At 50.6% G+C, this 13,677-nt stretch overlaps 5 protein-coding genes across 5 annotated transcripts; all 5 read right to left on the reverse strand.

Annotated features, from left to right (window-relative positions):
* Positions 1–788: 788 nt before the first annotated feature.
* C7974DRAFT_312015 (cytochrome P450 monooxygenase-like protein) lies at positions 789–2,232 on the reverse strand (the record flags this gene model as incomplete). The annotated part of the gene is made up of 2 exons (XM_046138335.1): positions 789–1,375; positions 1,425–2,232. 2 exons carry the CDS (start codon positions 2,230–2,232, stop codon positions 789–791), a joined length of 1,395 nt encoding a protein of 464 aa, XP_045997026.1.
* A 1,804-nt stretch (positions 2,233–4,036) lies between these two features.
* C7974DRAFT_394159 (kinase-like domain-containing protein) lies at positions 4,037–6,339 on the reverse strand. The gene has a single exon (XM_046141849.1). The coding sequence runs from the start codon at positions 6,071–6,073 to the stop codon at positions 4,094–4,096; it is 1,980 nt and encodes a 659-aa protein (XP_045997027.1). The 5' UTR covers positions 6,074–6,339; the 3' UTR covers positions 4,037–4,093.
* A 36-nt stretch (positions 6,340–6,375) lies between these two features.
* C7974DRAFT_394160 (S-adenosyl-L-methionine-dependent methyltransferase) lies at positions 6,376–7,308 on the reverse strand (the record flags this gene model as incomplete). Its single annotated transcript, XM_046141850.1, has 3 exons — positions 7,073–7,308; positions 6,744–7,010; positions 6,376–6,691 (listed from the first exon to the last, which is right to left on the reverse strand). Coding segments are annotated over exons 1-3 (649 nt in total), but the record flags the coding sequence as incomplete, so codon positions are not given.
* Positions 7,309–8,047: 739 nt separating this feature from the next.
* Positions 8,048–10,574, reverse strand: C7974DRAFT_183911 (uncharacterized protein). Its single transcript, XM_046136423.1, has 4 exons — positions 10,032–10,574; positions 9,435–9,984; positions 8,719–9,364; positions 8,048–8,664 (listed from the first exon to the last, which is right to left on the reverse strand). The coding sequence occupies exons 1-4, from the start codon at positions 10,456–10,458 to the stop codon at positions 8,164–8,166; spliced, it is 2,124 nt and encodes a 707-aa protein (XP_045997029.1). The 5' UTR covers positions 10,459–10,574; the 3' UTR covers positions 8,048–8,163.
* A 578-nt stretch (positions 10,575–11,152) lies between these two features.
* C7974DRAFT_183909 (heterokaryon incompatibility protein-domain-containing protein) lies at positions 11,153–13,677 on the reverse strand. The gene is made up of 2 exons (XM_046136422.1): positions 13,674–13,677; positions 11,153–13,462 (listed from the first exon to the last, which is right to left on the reverse strand). The coding sequence occupies exon 2, from the start codon at positions 13,362–13,364 to the stop codon at positions 11,358–11,360; it is 2,007 nt and encodes a 668-aa protein (XP_045997030.1). The 5' UTR covers positions 13,365–13,462; positions 13,674–13,677; the 3' UTR covers positions 11,153–11,357.

Raw genomic sequence — 13,677 nt, forward strand, 5'->3', positions numbered from 1 at the left:
CAGAATTCGCCTCCTAATCTCTCCTCTTGAGCCATCTCTTTGCGACGCAAGACTTCGCTCATCATGATCGACCGTGCTTGATCTAGTCAGACCCCGACCATACCCAAGCAGCTACCATCTGTCCCAAAACCCTATCAAGAGGTAAAAGCCCATCAAACGAGTACCTAATCTATGTGCCAAGCATTACCGCACACCTAGCAATTGAGGCCAGGGCTCGCCTTACACGCTTTCTCTATCTCGACCTACCGCTGCTGATCGAGCTGGATGAATACGAGTACATAGAGAAGTTCCTACAAAGCTACAAATGGAAGTCTCTCTTTGTGTATTGGAAAGAGCCAGGGACTGAAGTAGGATGTGGGGCTGCAGGGCACATAGGCAGACGAAAAGTCCAGTAGAAGCGATAGGTTTTCCAAACAAGTCAACACAGCCTACCAGTGCACTGTTTATCACCACGAGGGTCTGACAAGCCTGGCAGGCGCATGCTTGCAACATCGCACGTGCCGCTGCTCTCGACTAAACAGCTGGCTGCGCCTGACCGGAAGGCACGATGAACATGTTGATATATTCACGGTACGACATGTCCTCTCCACTCATCTCAACCTTTCTATCGTTAAAACTAGAGATCATAGTATGGAGGTTTCTCTATTTCCACGATACGCCGTTGCCAAAGGCTTTCAGTCTTTTGTTCAACGTCCAGACTACTCCATTGTTAACTTGTGTAATGACCAACGTGAGTTCCCCTCGCAGTTCTATCTAATATACCAACCGGCTCATTCGCAGCACGCACATCACGCAGACCTCGGCGTGAAAATCAGATCACACCTATCATGCTGTGACCGATACCCATTCGCCTCAAACGGCGCCATCTTCTCCGGCGTCGTCTCCGGCGCCAACGTGGTCCTAAATGCGCGGAATGTCGCTGCCAGAATCAACCGCATCTGGTACGTCGCCATGTTTCCTCCCGGACAACGCCTCGCCCCGATCCCAAACGGCACCAACAGACGCCGCTTCTCGGCGCTGAATTCTTCCTCCAACCATCGCCGCGGGTTGTAGCTGTCGAAATCTGGAAATAGGTCTGGGCGCTGGCGGCTCATTGAGAGGGACTGCGTTGTTACCACTGTGCCGGCGGGGAGGTAGTGGCCGAGAACATTCAGGCCACCTTCAGGCACCAGACGGCTCCCGGTCAGGGCAACGGGTGGACGGAAGCGAAGGCCTTCTTTGATACAGGCGTCGAGCAGCTTCAGTGAGTCGAGTTCCTCGTATCCCTCGTGGGCAGACACCTCCTCGTACAGATCTTGCTGCAGACTCTGGTTGCGTGCCAGCTCGTAGTAGATGAATGCGAGCGCCGATGATGTTGTTTCTGTCGCTGCAAGAACTGAAACGTGGTTAGCATGCATGTATATCTCGTACTTTCTATAACCAACCTTGTCCAGCCATTTCCGCTCCGAGTTCTGCGTCAGTCCATGATTGCGTTGGATATTTTGCCTCGCGGTCTGTGAAGAGTTTGTAGATGCTCGGGTCTTCATCGAAGCTCGTCTCGTTTTGCGCAGCTTGGCGACACAGTTCCTCGCCTAGATCGAAGAGCTTGTCGCTTGAGCGTACGCGAAACCGGGCGTGTGCGAAGGGGCCGTGTTGGAGCCATTCGAATAGCCACTCAGGAAGGCATAGGCGCCATACGACGAGGAAATTGTATTCGCCGACGACCTTGGGGAAGTCAGTGGTGTCGATATCGACCGCTGAGCCGCCCATGATGACCTGGGAGTTCTTCAGAGTGCAGATGCGCAGGTGGTGAACGATGTCTTCTGACTTCTTTCCATCGGACTTGGCCATGTCTCGGACCATGGCTTCTATGTTATCCACAAAGACCTGGTGGCGGAGCTTGAGGTTCTTGGTCGTCGTGGCGATCATAACCGGGTGTCGTCGTGACCGAGCGATGGGGTGCTGTGGGTATGTGACTGTCCAGTCATGGCCACCAACGCGTAGAGCACGGATGGATTTTGGCGAGGTGTCGAGGTCTTTTCTGATGAAAATCTTCTCCACAGCCTCCGCATCGTTCAAGATCACCAGATTGGGACTGATCCGAACGATAGGACCGTATTTTGCCATGAGCCGATCGGCTTCAAATGACAGTCTACCGTTCCACCGCTGCCACCGGATCCAGAGAGAGGTCACTGAGCTAATCCAAGGTCCGGGGATCGATCTTAAGGGGTGTATGTGTGCGCGGTATACCATGGTGATGGCACGTACAACCACCCAAAGCACAAAGAAGGCCGCGATGACCCTCCAATAAATCTCATGGCGGTCCAGCTGCACTGCACCGGCGCCAAAGAAATATTCTAACATATTGACTGAAACAACAAACGAATAAATGAAGCAGCCAGAAGCTATGCTACGGGAGTCTTCAAGTGTAGTCGCATCTCTTATACCTACAACGGCCCGTTTTGAGCATCAACTATCACCACGACTCAGTGGCGTCCGTGCACAACGTACTCGGTCTAATCTACTAATCATCATGCACTAAGAGGACTAAAAATGCGCCGTTCGCACAACTGGCGTGGTGATCGCTGGCCGTTTGGCCGCACGAGCAACGCCTTGCACAATGATCGTCCGCAGCCGGTCGTCCGCGTCCGTGAGTACGACAGTGTAGCGGAAATAGCTTACAGCATTTTTGGCACCTGTGAATGAGATTACTGGGTTGTTATGTGGAAGTGTATGTACCTGTACAGGTCAAGTAACATAGCAAATAAAGTGTATGAACCTTATGTTACGACTTGGTGCGGGACGGGACGAGTATTACACAGCCAGAGCCTCATTTCGTGAGAGACGGGCTGTGCCGCGTGGAGGGTTCCCGGTCGTTTCCCATCGGGCCGGTATGCAGCGATCATGGGTTACAGTGAGGTTGCGGGCTGTCTTGAAAGGTGTGTAGCGTCGACGGTTTTGACGGCAGCCCGACTCGAGCCCTGGGTCCTAGGCCTCTTGTCCAATACCGAGGCGTGGCTCATAGCCCGGTAGTCGGGGCGAACTGAACTGATTTGCGTCCGGGTCAACGGCTTTGGGCGCTGCTCAACATTGCTAATCAGTTCCCCGGGTCTTCTGCTTGTATCCAGTAGTGCGGCAGTTGTTTCCTCCGTTGATGCACCGGCCGGGGGTCTTTCCGATCACTGCTCTGTACGTCGAGATGTCCGTACGGCACTTGATCAAGGCATCTGAAGTACGAAAGCTTATTGCTGATGCTCATCATGGTGTGCAATGTTCCTAGATCAGGGCGACTTGCTGGATCGAATTGCCTAAGTGGTCTTGGTGGCGGTGCCACTATGCGTCCCCTCTAATCTGATCTGCCGTAGCCGTAAGTCAGTAGTCTCCCCAGATTTGCAGCTGGCAAGATCCACCTCATGACCTATGTCCTCCAGAAGACGACAGGTGTCATCAGTAAGTGGGGCTGAGGTTCTGTCTGCATTAGTTCCCGCCAGCTAGTCGCATGAGCCCAGGTCGATTCACCCTGAGGAAAGATTGGAAAGATCGTTTGGATTTGACTTGGACTACTACAGGATGATTGCGATGGCTGAGTGGATGCAATTCCAGTACAAGATCCATCGTCCAAGGTGTAAATATACCTTCAGCTGGCTTTTCGTGTCTTGCGAACTGCACCCCCTCCCCAAATTGAAAATTGTATAGATGAAAATGATGCCGAAACTTGCGTAAAAGAAGTAAGCAGGTATGCCCACTATCCACCGTATGAGACGGATGTGCAGGACTATCACTAAGGCCATCCAAGGAACCGGATTTGACGACTCCACAAGATGATGCCCTGGAGGCAGTCGTAAAACACTGTGTAACCCACCAAACCCACAAAGTACCAGCACCCCGATGGTCAAGATATATATCTCAAATCCAGAATTTACCAACTTTAAGATCTTCGCGCCGGGAAGTGCATCAGCCACAGCATAGGGATCCCAGAACACTTGGTCAGGGATTCTATCGATCAAGATCTCGCCAGATTGAAAAGTGACATATATAGCCAAGCCCCTCGATACATAGCTACCAAGGGAAGACGGATCTTCATCTGTCAGCATTTTTACCTGATTGATGCTCGTCACATACCTGTACACCAATGAAAAAACTTCGCCATTCTCTCGAAAGTCTTTGTCTTCGTATGCGCACTATCGTGCTGTCCCATGTTGATAACAAGCTGTTGTTGGGTCTCGATCTGGCCTTCTTTGTGGGGATATGATGCTGGAGTAGTTGTATACTGTGGCACCTCTGGGTTGATTGTTGACTCGCTAATCACTTGACTGGCCGCATCTACGCTTGATGTAATGTGATTGTGTCCATCAGACAAGTCTGTGTGCTGTTTTGCTACAGTTCCAGACACTACTGGCCCAGGGTCCATCGATATATCATCGATGCTTTCAGAAGACAGCTGCAAACCAGCATCCGGGTGTGATGCGTCATTCAAAGATGATGTGCTCCGCATCTGAGCTTTCGGTAATCCAGCCGTTGTCGAAGGGCCAAATCTTTCTTGCGTAGCTTGCGGTCGTCTCGTCCCAATGAAAGCGTCGCTGCGAACAGAGTACACTGCGACACCCACTACGAGGAAGGCTAGAACTGCAAACGAGCTGATTGAATTTCTGCTCATGGGTATCAGGCGCCGACTTCTCCGTACACGTATGATTGTTTTAATGGGGGTTGATTCTGAGTCTTCCTTGTCCAGAAGGGGTGTTGCTACTTCGTCGTCATTCAACGAGGTCGTTCTTTGTTCAGTATTGTTGAGCAGATCTGATTCTACTTCTGCGCCATTGAGGGATGCTGTCTCAGCATCCGAAACAACATCAGGAAAACAGCAAGTTCCACAAAATAGTGAGGGAACCTCGTCCGGCTTTGTTGCAGTTGTAAGGATTTCCAAGACTCGAGTAGCCGAGGGTCGATCTCGCCGCTCCTGTATCAACATATCCGAAATAGATTGTAACAAAGGCCTTCGAGATGGACTCCAGGACTGGTGCCAAGTTTCAATCAGCGTTTCCGTTGCTTTCGGATTTGAGTGGAAACTCTCGATTTGAGAAGCGTGCACTGAATAGTAGTTGCGAATCGACTCAATGGTCTGGCCGTGAAGCGCTGCTGCCATTTCAAGGAAGACGCAGCCCAGAGACCATATGTCGGCAGATTCGTTTCGTTTCTCTCCCCAAGTGACCTCTGGGGCACTGTAGCGTGGGGTGTGGACAGTGACACCTGATGTGGTATCCAGGGAGTCGTGTGAGATTCCGAAATCTGTGATAAGCACATGACTGCGATGAACCAGTATATTAGCTGGCTTAATGTCTCTGTGTTTGATTGACTGGGTATGGAGATAGCCCAATGCGGTGGCAAGGCAGCCGAAGAATGTTTGAAGTGTCGCGCGGTCTCTGGGTCCAGCATCCGAACAGATGATATCCATGTACTCAGCAAGATTGCAGTCAGCAACCGGAGCCATAACTAGACCCAAGTGCCTCGCATCAGTGTAGCTGCCGATGTACTGGACAATGTGCAGGTGTTTTAGCTTTTGTAGCCGGCTCTTTTCGGCGATGAAGCTTTTGATTAGCCCTCTAGAGTTCCCGAATAGCTCTTTGCGTCGAATTCTTTTCAGCGCATACTTGTCAAAGTCGACCTTACTGGTAATTATATTGACCTGACCATACTTGCCGCTGCCAATAACAGGCCCAAGGGTGAATAGTCGATTCTCTGCCACGTTCACGGTCAAATGCGATCCGTGTGAGAATTTGAGCACTTCCGTCTCAATAATGGATTGCGCATCTAGTATGTCGTTCGCGACTTTCTGCTCCAGGAAACTGGGTAGTGAAGACGCTTTGGCCAAGGGAAACCAATGATCGCCAAAATCCTCTCTCAACAACCCTTCCAAACAATCCAAACGACCGATCGTTCGAAGCACGATGTAAGTGCGAGGACATTTAGCTGCAAGGGGGTTGCATTGTTGCAGAAGTCCGGCTATCTTGTCGATCTCGGCATCTAGGTACTTTGTCGTCGATTGGGAATCCGAGGATCGATTGAAATATGCATCGAGCCGTTCTTCAACACACATAGTTTTGACTTACGCATTACCGTAGAGGTAATGTCATATCGAATATAGGAGGTGGCAGGAGTGAGGGCACTCAAACTCTGGTCGTGCGGCTGAAGACGCGCCATGCACACACACGCTACTTAGCGCCAGCCCTGTCTAGGCATTCCTTAGATTGGACCTTCCCAGCATGCTAGGGCATTTCACACGTGTGGCTATGATCCTGTTATAGAGTTGGACATCAGAAAGAGCGAACATATTCAGGCGAGAATCGTGACGTCGAGTGTATTGTGGGGCTGGCCCACGCACAGGAACGACGCACAAAGGCCCTGTCGTTCTTACCCCGCGCCAAGAGCTGGCAACAAACAGACATTTGATGGCCAATGTACCACGGTGAACTCCGTGACAGCCTCAACGGGCTTTTTACCATTCTATTGCTATATAGTTTACAGGACTACCCTAGTTTACGACTAGGGTATATTTCTTGAGAACAAAGCCAAAGTACTCGAAACTATCCCCATCACCCATCACCTCCATACTCAGGTCCCACTCATTTGCCCGATTCAAGATCGGTTTGATGAAATGCGGTTGCCGGTATGTGATATAAAGAAACACGCCGTCGTCTTTTAGGACCCTCAAAACCTCGTCGAAATCAGCATTTGCTCTCTACCCGTTCCTCTTCTCCAAGACTTACCTCGTTAATATATCTCCCAGTGTTTTCTAAGACTTCCTCAGGCGGACTCCACGGACTGCCGTGTATCATAGCATCCAGCGTGCCTTTGTCGAAAGCAACATCCACAGATTTGGTATTGATACCATTCATGTCCCGCACGTCACCAACTGTCCATTCTACTTGCGGCTTGTCAGGGTGTCGTGACTTCATGCAATCTACTACTACTGTAGAGAAGTCGATGCAGACTTGGTTTGTGTAGCCCCGCTCTAGGAGGTCGTATGGAACGGTCTGGTGATGGGTTAATCCTGCTAGAGTCCTAGAACCTCAGAGAACGCATAAAGGAAACCTACACTATCCCCACTCCCCAAATGCAGCACTCTCTGGCCTTTCCCCTCAGCTCCCCTTGCGTTGAAAAGATGCTTCTCGAAAAACGGCTCTAGCGCGTCAAAAGCGCGAAACCACTCATGCGTGGGCTTATCCCCATCTGCCTTCGCATACCGTTCATCCCAGAACTCTGAGTGTGCCAGGGCCTGCGCCTCCTTTGACGACATCATGTTGTAAACGATTGAAGTGTGGTATTTCGTGGCTGAATCAGGACAATTTGAGAGTTTGCTGTCGAAATACGGAACTAGGACGCAAGCGGTCTAGGTAGCAATGCCCTCTTGGCGCGACGTTCCGACTGACATGCCTGGGACGCCACAAGGTAAACACCACAAACATCGAGGACTCGGTCTTGGGAATCCATCCAATGTATCGCAACCAAACGATTACTTTTGGCCAGCCAACGATGCAGCACACACCCGCAGCGCCATGGCGGCTTGGTGATGCGGCTCGTTCGCAGAGCCTCAAGACGCTGGAACCACCCAGCTTACATTCTACCACAAGCAAGGTGCACACTTACTATCAGTGACTCAGAACGTCCTTTGAAGCGAACGTTTTGAATCGCGCCCCGTTAGAGTGTTCAGGGCTGAACCCGCTGAGGCGGGCTCCATAATAAGCTCTGGAGAAACGTTCCACGCTCAACTGTTCCTGTTCTAGTAAAGGTATATACCGTGGTTGCAGGCATTTATTCCACATACGACCATAGGACGTTGAAAACAAGGCTTCCCGTTCGCTCAGCCCTATTTAAGCAACGTACCGGTGGATTAGTACTCAGGTGGGTGACCACTGGGGAATCCCCACTGTTGTATGTCACGATTCCTTTTTGCATCGATTCACTGCATTGTGACAGCTGGGGAGAGGACTAGTGATCGAATAGACGGGTGCTATGCACCTGCCGTAGGTGCCCCGAGAGCTGGGTAATGGTTGCTAGGCTCAGACTAGTGTTTATTCAATCTGTTTTTGTTATCTGACTCGGACTGCCTGTTCGTTCAACTTCTGGCTATACAGTACAAGCGTATTCGGCGAGAGGGCCCACTTCTACAACTCAAGCTAATAGTGATCACCAGGTAGAGCCATGCTCAACGCTGGGGATTCTTTGATACTGCAATCGGCCGTGTACGTTGAGTCTCCCTTCCCCCAGGTCTGCGCCGTCCACGACTTCTTCATTCAGCGTCTCATCAGCCAGAACACTGCTATGTGAAGTCAAGCTCTTAGTCCCTGTTTGTGGAAGCTCCAGACGAGCATGTTTCTTATCCGTAATGTTGAATACACCCAAGACCGCATCTTTTGTGGTCGTTACGGGGACCGACCCGTCGGTTCTCTTCCAGAAGTCCAGTCCGAGATTTTCATGAGCTATGCGTTGAAGCTGCAGCGTCGATCCCGCTTTCCACTCGGCATGGCCGCGCTTTAGTTGCTCGTTTTTACCCAGAGGAGTGCGATCCAGCAACAGGTCGAAAAGTTCTTCTAGATATAGCACAGCAATCATAAAAATGACCCCAGATAACAGGAATATGACCAGTACCCACGTACTGATAGAGTGAAAGCTGGCTGACCGAATCCGCTGGGGGCGATCAGTATACTTGTCACTGGGCCAGGGCTGGGTAATCGGGCTTACTTGGCTGTGACACATTCTCTCACATTGAAACTCTGAATTGCAACTCAGGTGTCCCCACCAACCACCTCTTGCATAGGCTACCATACTAGATTGCCACGCAGCCAGAGTGACTTTGAAGATGTGCTCTCGCTCTAACTGCCATTGGTTGGAGGGCAGTAGAGCTGTTTGTTCATTTCCCACCATTGTATTCCGAGCCAGCAGAATGGGCGCGCTGACAAGATCATAGAATGCGTCAGGTTGTCCTTTTGCGACGGCATGCTGGTATGTTGCCACAAGGAACGGATATACTTGATACTGGTCCCGAGGGTTTGGCCATGCTTTTTCAATGGCATAGACCGACTTGTTGCGCCCAAATGTGTTGATGCAGTCAAGGTCTGGTCGAGCTGGATTGCAAAAGAAGCGCTCCGTGGCGCATCCAAGTACCTGCACGTCATCCGCGAAATACATGCCGTTTTTTGCGGCCTCTTCGGCTTCGGTAGCGTTAAGTGCTGTATTGTGACTAGATATAGGAGTCGTGGCGGAAAACCATGGATCGTGAGTTTTGTAGTAGTACTTGATCTCAGCAGCCTCAAGAAAAATCAGGGATACCAGTCCGTTCGCTTCGGCAAGCTGGGGGATGAAGTTGTAGTCATACTCGTCGACGTGTCTGCACACAAGTTAAAAATTCGTATACTCACGAGTTGTTATGACATGAGCTTAGATATGGGCACGCTTACCGTAGTTTGTACGCTCCAGTATAAGTCATGACGCTTCTATCATTACGTTCGACCCAGTGCGTTGCGCCGCCATAATCCCTATTCTCACCATAATTGTACATCACAAAGGTTCTGGTCGTATTCTGGATTCGCGACACCGTTGTGAAGTTCCGAGTGACCACAGGTGCGCAGTGAGTGCGATATCGCAACGTGAACCGCGGGCCTTTGTTTATACCTAAGTGTTCAAGTGAATCGATCTCACCGGTGTCGAGCAGGAGATTGCCATAACCGAGTTTACACAACTCGGGGGCGAACGGGCATGGCGCATTGCTGTCAGAAGTGTAAGGTAACGCAGGTGTGGCGAATATATCGCATCCAGCAGCACTTGCGTTCGTGTAGCATCTGGTCGCATACGAGTAGTCTTCCCAGGACTTCTGCGAGTTGTACTCCATGGTTCGCCCGACCTGCGAGGTCATGTTGATCGGATACCCGAATGGCAATGTGCCGCAGTGTCGCCCTGAGATCAGTACCTCGCTTGTGGTCCTTTCAAATAGCTTGGATGAGAAGAAACCTGATCATGGTCAATTTCAACTCAAGGTGGAGAAGGACTCTCCTTACTTGCGGCCGTTGTCAGTAATGAAATAGCAACAGCTATTCCGAGAAGAGTGAGAGCTCTTAGTCTGCCTCCAAAGCGACCTTTCGCTCGATGGCGCCAGACATGGCTGATCTCCAGTGCTTGCACAGCCGCGTCTGTCGCCAGAGACGTGTTGCGCAGCACCGCCTGTCGCTGATTGTGAATACCATCACTAGCGATACCAGTTGAGTGTGCGTGGTGAAATGTAAAGCGCACAAGTTTCCAGAGGCTCCGCGCAGTCGCTCCGACGAACAAAGCAACGAACGCGATGAACAAATTCCAGGCGCTCTGATCGAGTGTGATTGTGGCGGCGCGAAATCCCCCTAGCGATCGATTGACCCAGAAGCCCGTGTAGATATCTTTGTCGATCGGCCAATCAGGCAGCACAGGGTAGACCGGCTTCGGGTCCATGGTGTCTTGCGATGGTCAATCGCGGGGGTTTTCACTGATGGACGTTCAAGATCAATCGTGAAAGAGATTGTCGAGGCTGAGATGAAAGCTACACAAAATAGAGTCTCCCCGTTCAACGAGACGAGTTTTCCCTTCAAGGTCTGCAGTGGCGCAGACTTGCCAGCTTATATGGTATCGGACAGTCAGGAGGTATAGCAATCAGGCTGAGCTTTATGCCTCAGCCTTGTGCTCTATGTTCAACTCTTCTACATTGAGAAGCCTCAACCAGGCTACACCTTGTTCGCCAAGCAACTCCGCCGTGTTGGAAGTTGGGGGCCATACAGATAAAGTTCAGCGGAGGTCCGCTGAAATCTACCATCGTACTATCATACTACTCGTGAGTATGTGGGGCAATGGAATTGAACTCAATCGATATTTGATCGACACAAATGGGATTGTGAGTGTCAAGGTGATGCGGGCACCGAGTGTCGTGCCTGCTACGTACCACTAAACGCATTCCACCAGCGGCTGTGGAAAGGCTGAAACAAGTCTCAGCCTTGTTATCTCGTTGTCAAATGCTTCGCAGAGTCTCCTAGCCGTAGCTAGCAGTGCAGCGGGCCAGGCTGAGCTAGTATTGTTGTATGTGCTCTCTTCTCTTCGTTGCTTGTTTTGCTATTCTCGGAAAGGGGAATGTTGCGTACCCGCGCTTGCCTGATTGAGAGTAGTGTGTATTTGCGTCAGGCAAGAGGGCACTTTCTTATTGGGATGAATGAATTCATTCAGTTGTAGCTCATTAGCTGCAACAAAGGTAAGGTGGATTGAATTTGCAGAAAGGCCAAGCGGCTGGTCGGGCGTGCCTGGGTGCAGTATGTCGGATTGAAGCCCTCGTCATCTACCTGTGTTTTGCACATCACCTGGGATTAAACCAGCATGATATCTCTTTTCTTCATCCAGCCCCTGCTAACAGCTTGTTCGATCTCACCATCCATGATACCATGCACGTACGCAACACAGATGAACTTATACAGCTCTTCAGATCCGCCAAATTCTCTGGAGCCGTGTTCTTTGCTTGGTCGCGTTCGTCGGAGAATAACAGGAACCTTACCACCGTCCAATACCGCGACTACGTCGTTGTGGTGAACATAGCGACGTGTGAGAACAAAGAGGCCCTCCAGGGTAGTCGCAAATGTGTACTCTTTCTCCACTTCAGGCAACTCAGTGTATCCCCTGTGTGCATGTCCGTGAGATGACATTGTTGAAGAGTATTTATGTTTGTCGAACTTATTGTGTAGACGTAGGGTCTGGACCTGAGTTTGAGATTCAACGCGGAGTGTATTTCGAATGTCCAGCCTCTCGATCTCTCTGGCTTTCAAACGCCGCATCATAGGAGGAGCTGTGCAGTCTCTGATCATTGTGCGCCAGAAAGCACGAATCGCGCTTTCGGGCTGCAGAGTATCTCCTTTGGCGTCTGGTTCTTCTGATAGATCAACTGCATTCTCCTGAGAACAATGGATTTTCGCGCGGTGTATTCTTTGCAGGACACTCCAGGCGGAGTAATTTTCTGGGGCGTCCGTGGGCATAACGAGATTTGGAGCTGCTTCCAGTGTCTCGTGCCCCCTTCGGTTGGGAAGGTTAATGCTGTCGATGACAATACCCGAAAGTATCAGAACTTCCTTTCCATCCCTGACAGTTCTACCGATTTCTCTAAATTCGCGTATACCAGCATTGAATATGTCGCGCTGAGCGAATAGAATAGAAGGGCTCTCACGGCTTGGCAAGCCAAAATCTGCAGTCCAGGAGCCTTTGGCCTCACTAGATACTGTTCCGAAGGATGACTCCCTTGTCTCGAATGGATTTTGACATATTATGTCTAAGTTTCTTGACCTTCTCATCAGAGCTTCTGTCGTTTCTCTGTACAGGGGCACCAATGGGCTGGCGTAGTCAATCTCGATGTATGGCTTGTTGCGCAATAGTCCCATCAATGCGTAGATCTTGTCTCGAGGATCGGTGGCTTGCTTGTCTCGAAAGCGAGCTAGAACATCGAACAGCTCATCGGAGGAGCTCCCCAATTGGCCATCTCGGAAGGCCCTGCGTTGATCTTCTATTTGTTTGACTTCTGTCAAGGTCGCACCAAAGTCGGTGAGACTGTGGGGGCTGACGTTTTCTGCGGTCTTCATCGTGTGGAAGGCATCAAAATAGGGCTCATCCTTCAGAAAACTCGAGACGCATGTCCACTCCAACTCTTGCTCTCCACAAATCATGGTTATTCGCGGTGCGCAGACAAGTTCTTGGACGATCCAGACACGTCGCCAATAAGGTGAATGCTTCAATAGTTCGCTAAGTAGTGGTACCTCGTTTTCGGACGATATTTGCAGGAATTGACTTGGCTTGTCTTTCTGCTGCACTAAACTCGCCTCATAGGTTCTGAGATCATGCAATCGCCTTTCCACGATCTCCTGCAACAACTTCATGCCGCTGATGATGCTGTGTTGCTTGGAACTAAAATCGGTCGTACCTAGCGATGGACCCATCCAAGCAAGGACGCGTTGACATGAGGAATATATCTTGTGCATCAATCGAACCTGCTTGGCGCGCTCTTCTAGGTCTGCTTGGTTGATACAGACTGCATCGACCCAGATCGTGCGTGGGTTGACGCTATCCCTGAGACTGTACAATATGTTTGCTAAGCTGGGTGTGACGTGCACTTCTCGCCCATCAATGAGAATGGGGCGGGAAAAGTCGGGTTTTCCCCACACATAAGATAGTGCCTCGTATGCTGGAACAGAATCTCCCGTATTTGAGAGAAGCGCGACGGAACGGAGGGCACATTGGAGAGTTGATCCGTCTGCTGTCGTGAGTGCGGGGTGTAAGGTGAGCAGTCTTATCTCTTCCGTATCTTGATCGAGTGGGCCGTAGACAGATTCCATGAGATCAGGCGATAGACTCTTGAAGGTGCTTTCTGGTTTGATCGTGCTCAAAGTGTCGGAATGGTATTCTGTAAGGGCAAGTGGTGTAGATGGCTGGTCTGAGACGGTGTTAGTTGGTGTTGCGCAGCAGTGCTGCACAGCCCTGCTGCGCATGTAAGCCCACCGGACCGAATAAGAAGATCATCGTATCAATTGTAGCCAAAGTTCTGTCGATGCTTGAACAGGTGGAGTACACCAGTGATGTGGTTTGCCTGATGTCGAAGGGGCGGGGCAGGATTGATAAGCATTGGTATTTTTGCGTCTACATACGTGG

The sequence above is a fragment of the Boeremia exigua genome (assembly GCF_020726555.1).
Source record: "Boeremia exigua strain MPI-SDFR-AT-0100 chromosome Unknown C7974scaffold_6, whole genome shotgun sequence".
Taxonomy (NCBI): Eukaryota; Fungi; Ascomycota; class Dothideomycetes; order Pleosporales; family Didymellaceae; genus Boeremia; species Boeremia exigua.

What these genes read in the sequence shown, in the direction of transcription:
- C7974DRAFT_183911 (XM_046136423.1), bottom strand. Translation starts at nt 10,458, where the DNA reads ATGGACCCGAAGCCGGTCTACCCTGTGCTGCCTGATTGGCCGATCGAC. An exon ending in ACTGGAGCGTACAAACTACG is followed by an intron (nt 9,365 to 9,434) that starts GTAAGCGTGCCC and finishes ACTTGTGTGCAG; the next exon opens with ACACGTCGACGAGTATGACT. An exon ending in AGAGAATGTGTCACAGCCAA is followed by an intron (nt 8,665 to 8,718) that starts GTAAGCCCGATT and finishes GATCGCCCCCAG; the next exon opens with CGGATTCGGTCAGCCAGCTT.
- C7974DRAFT_183909 (XM_046136422.1), bottom strand. Translation starts at nt 13,364, where the DNA reads ATGGAATCTGTCTACGGCCCACTCGATCAAGATACGGAAGAGATAAGA.
- C7974DRAFT_394159 (XM_046141849.1), bottom strand. Translation starts at nt 6,073, where the DNA reads ATGTGTGTTGAAGAACGGCTCGATGCATATTTCAATCGATCCTCGGAT.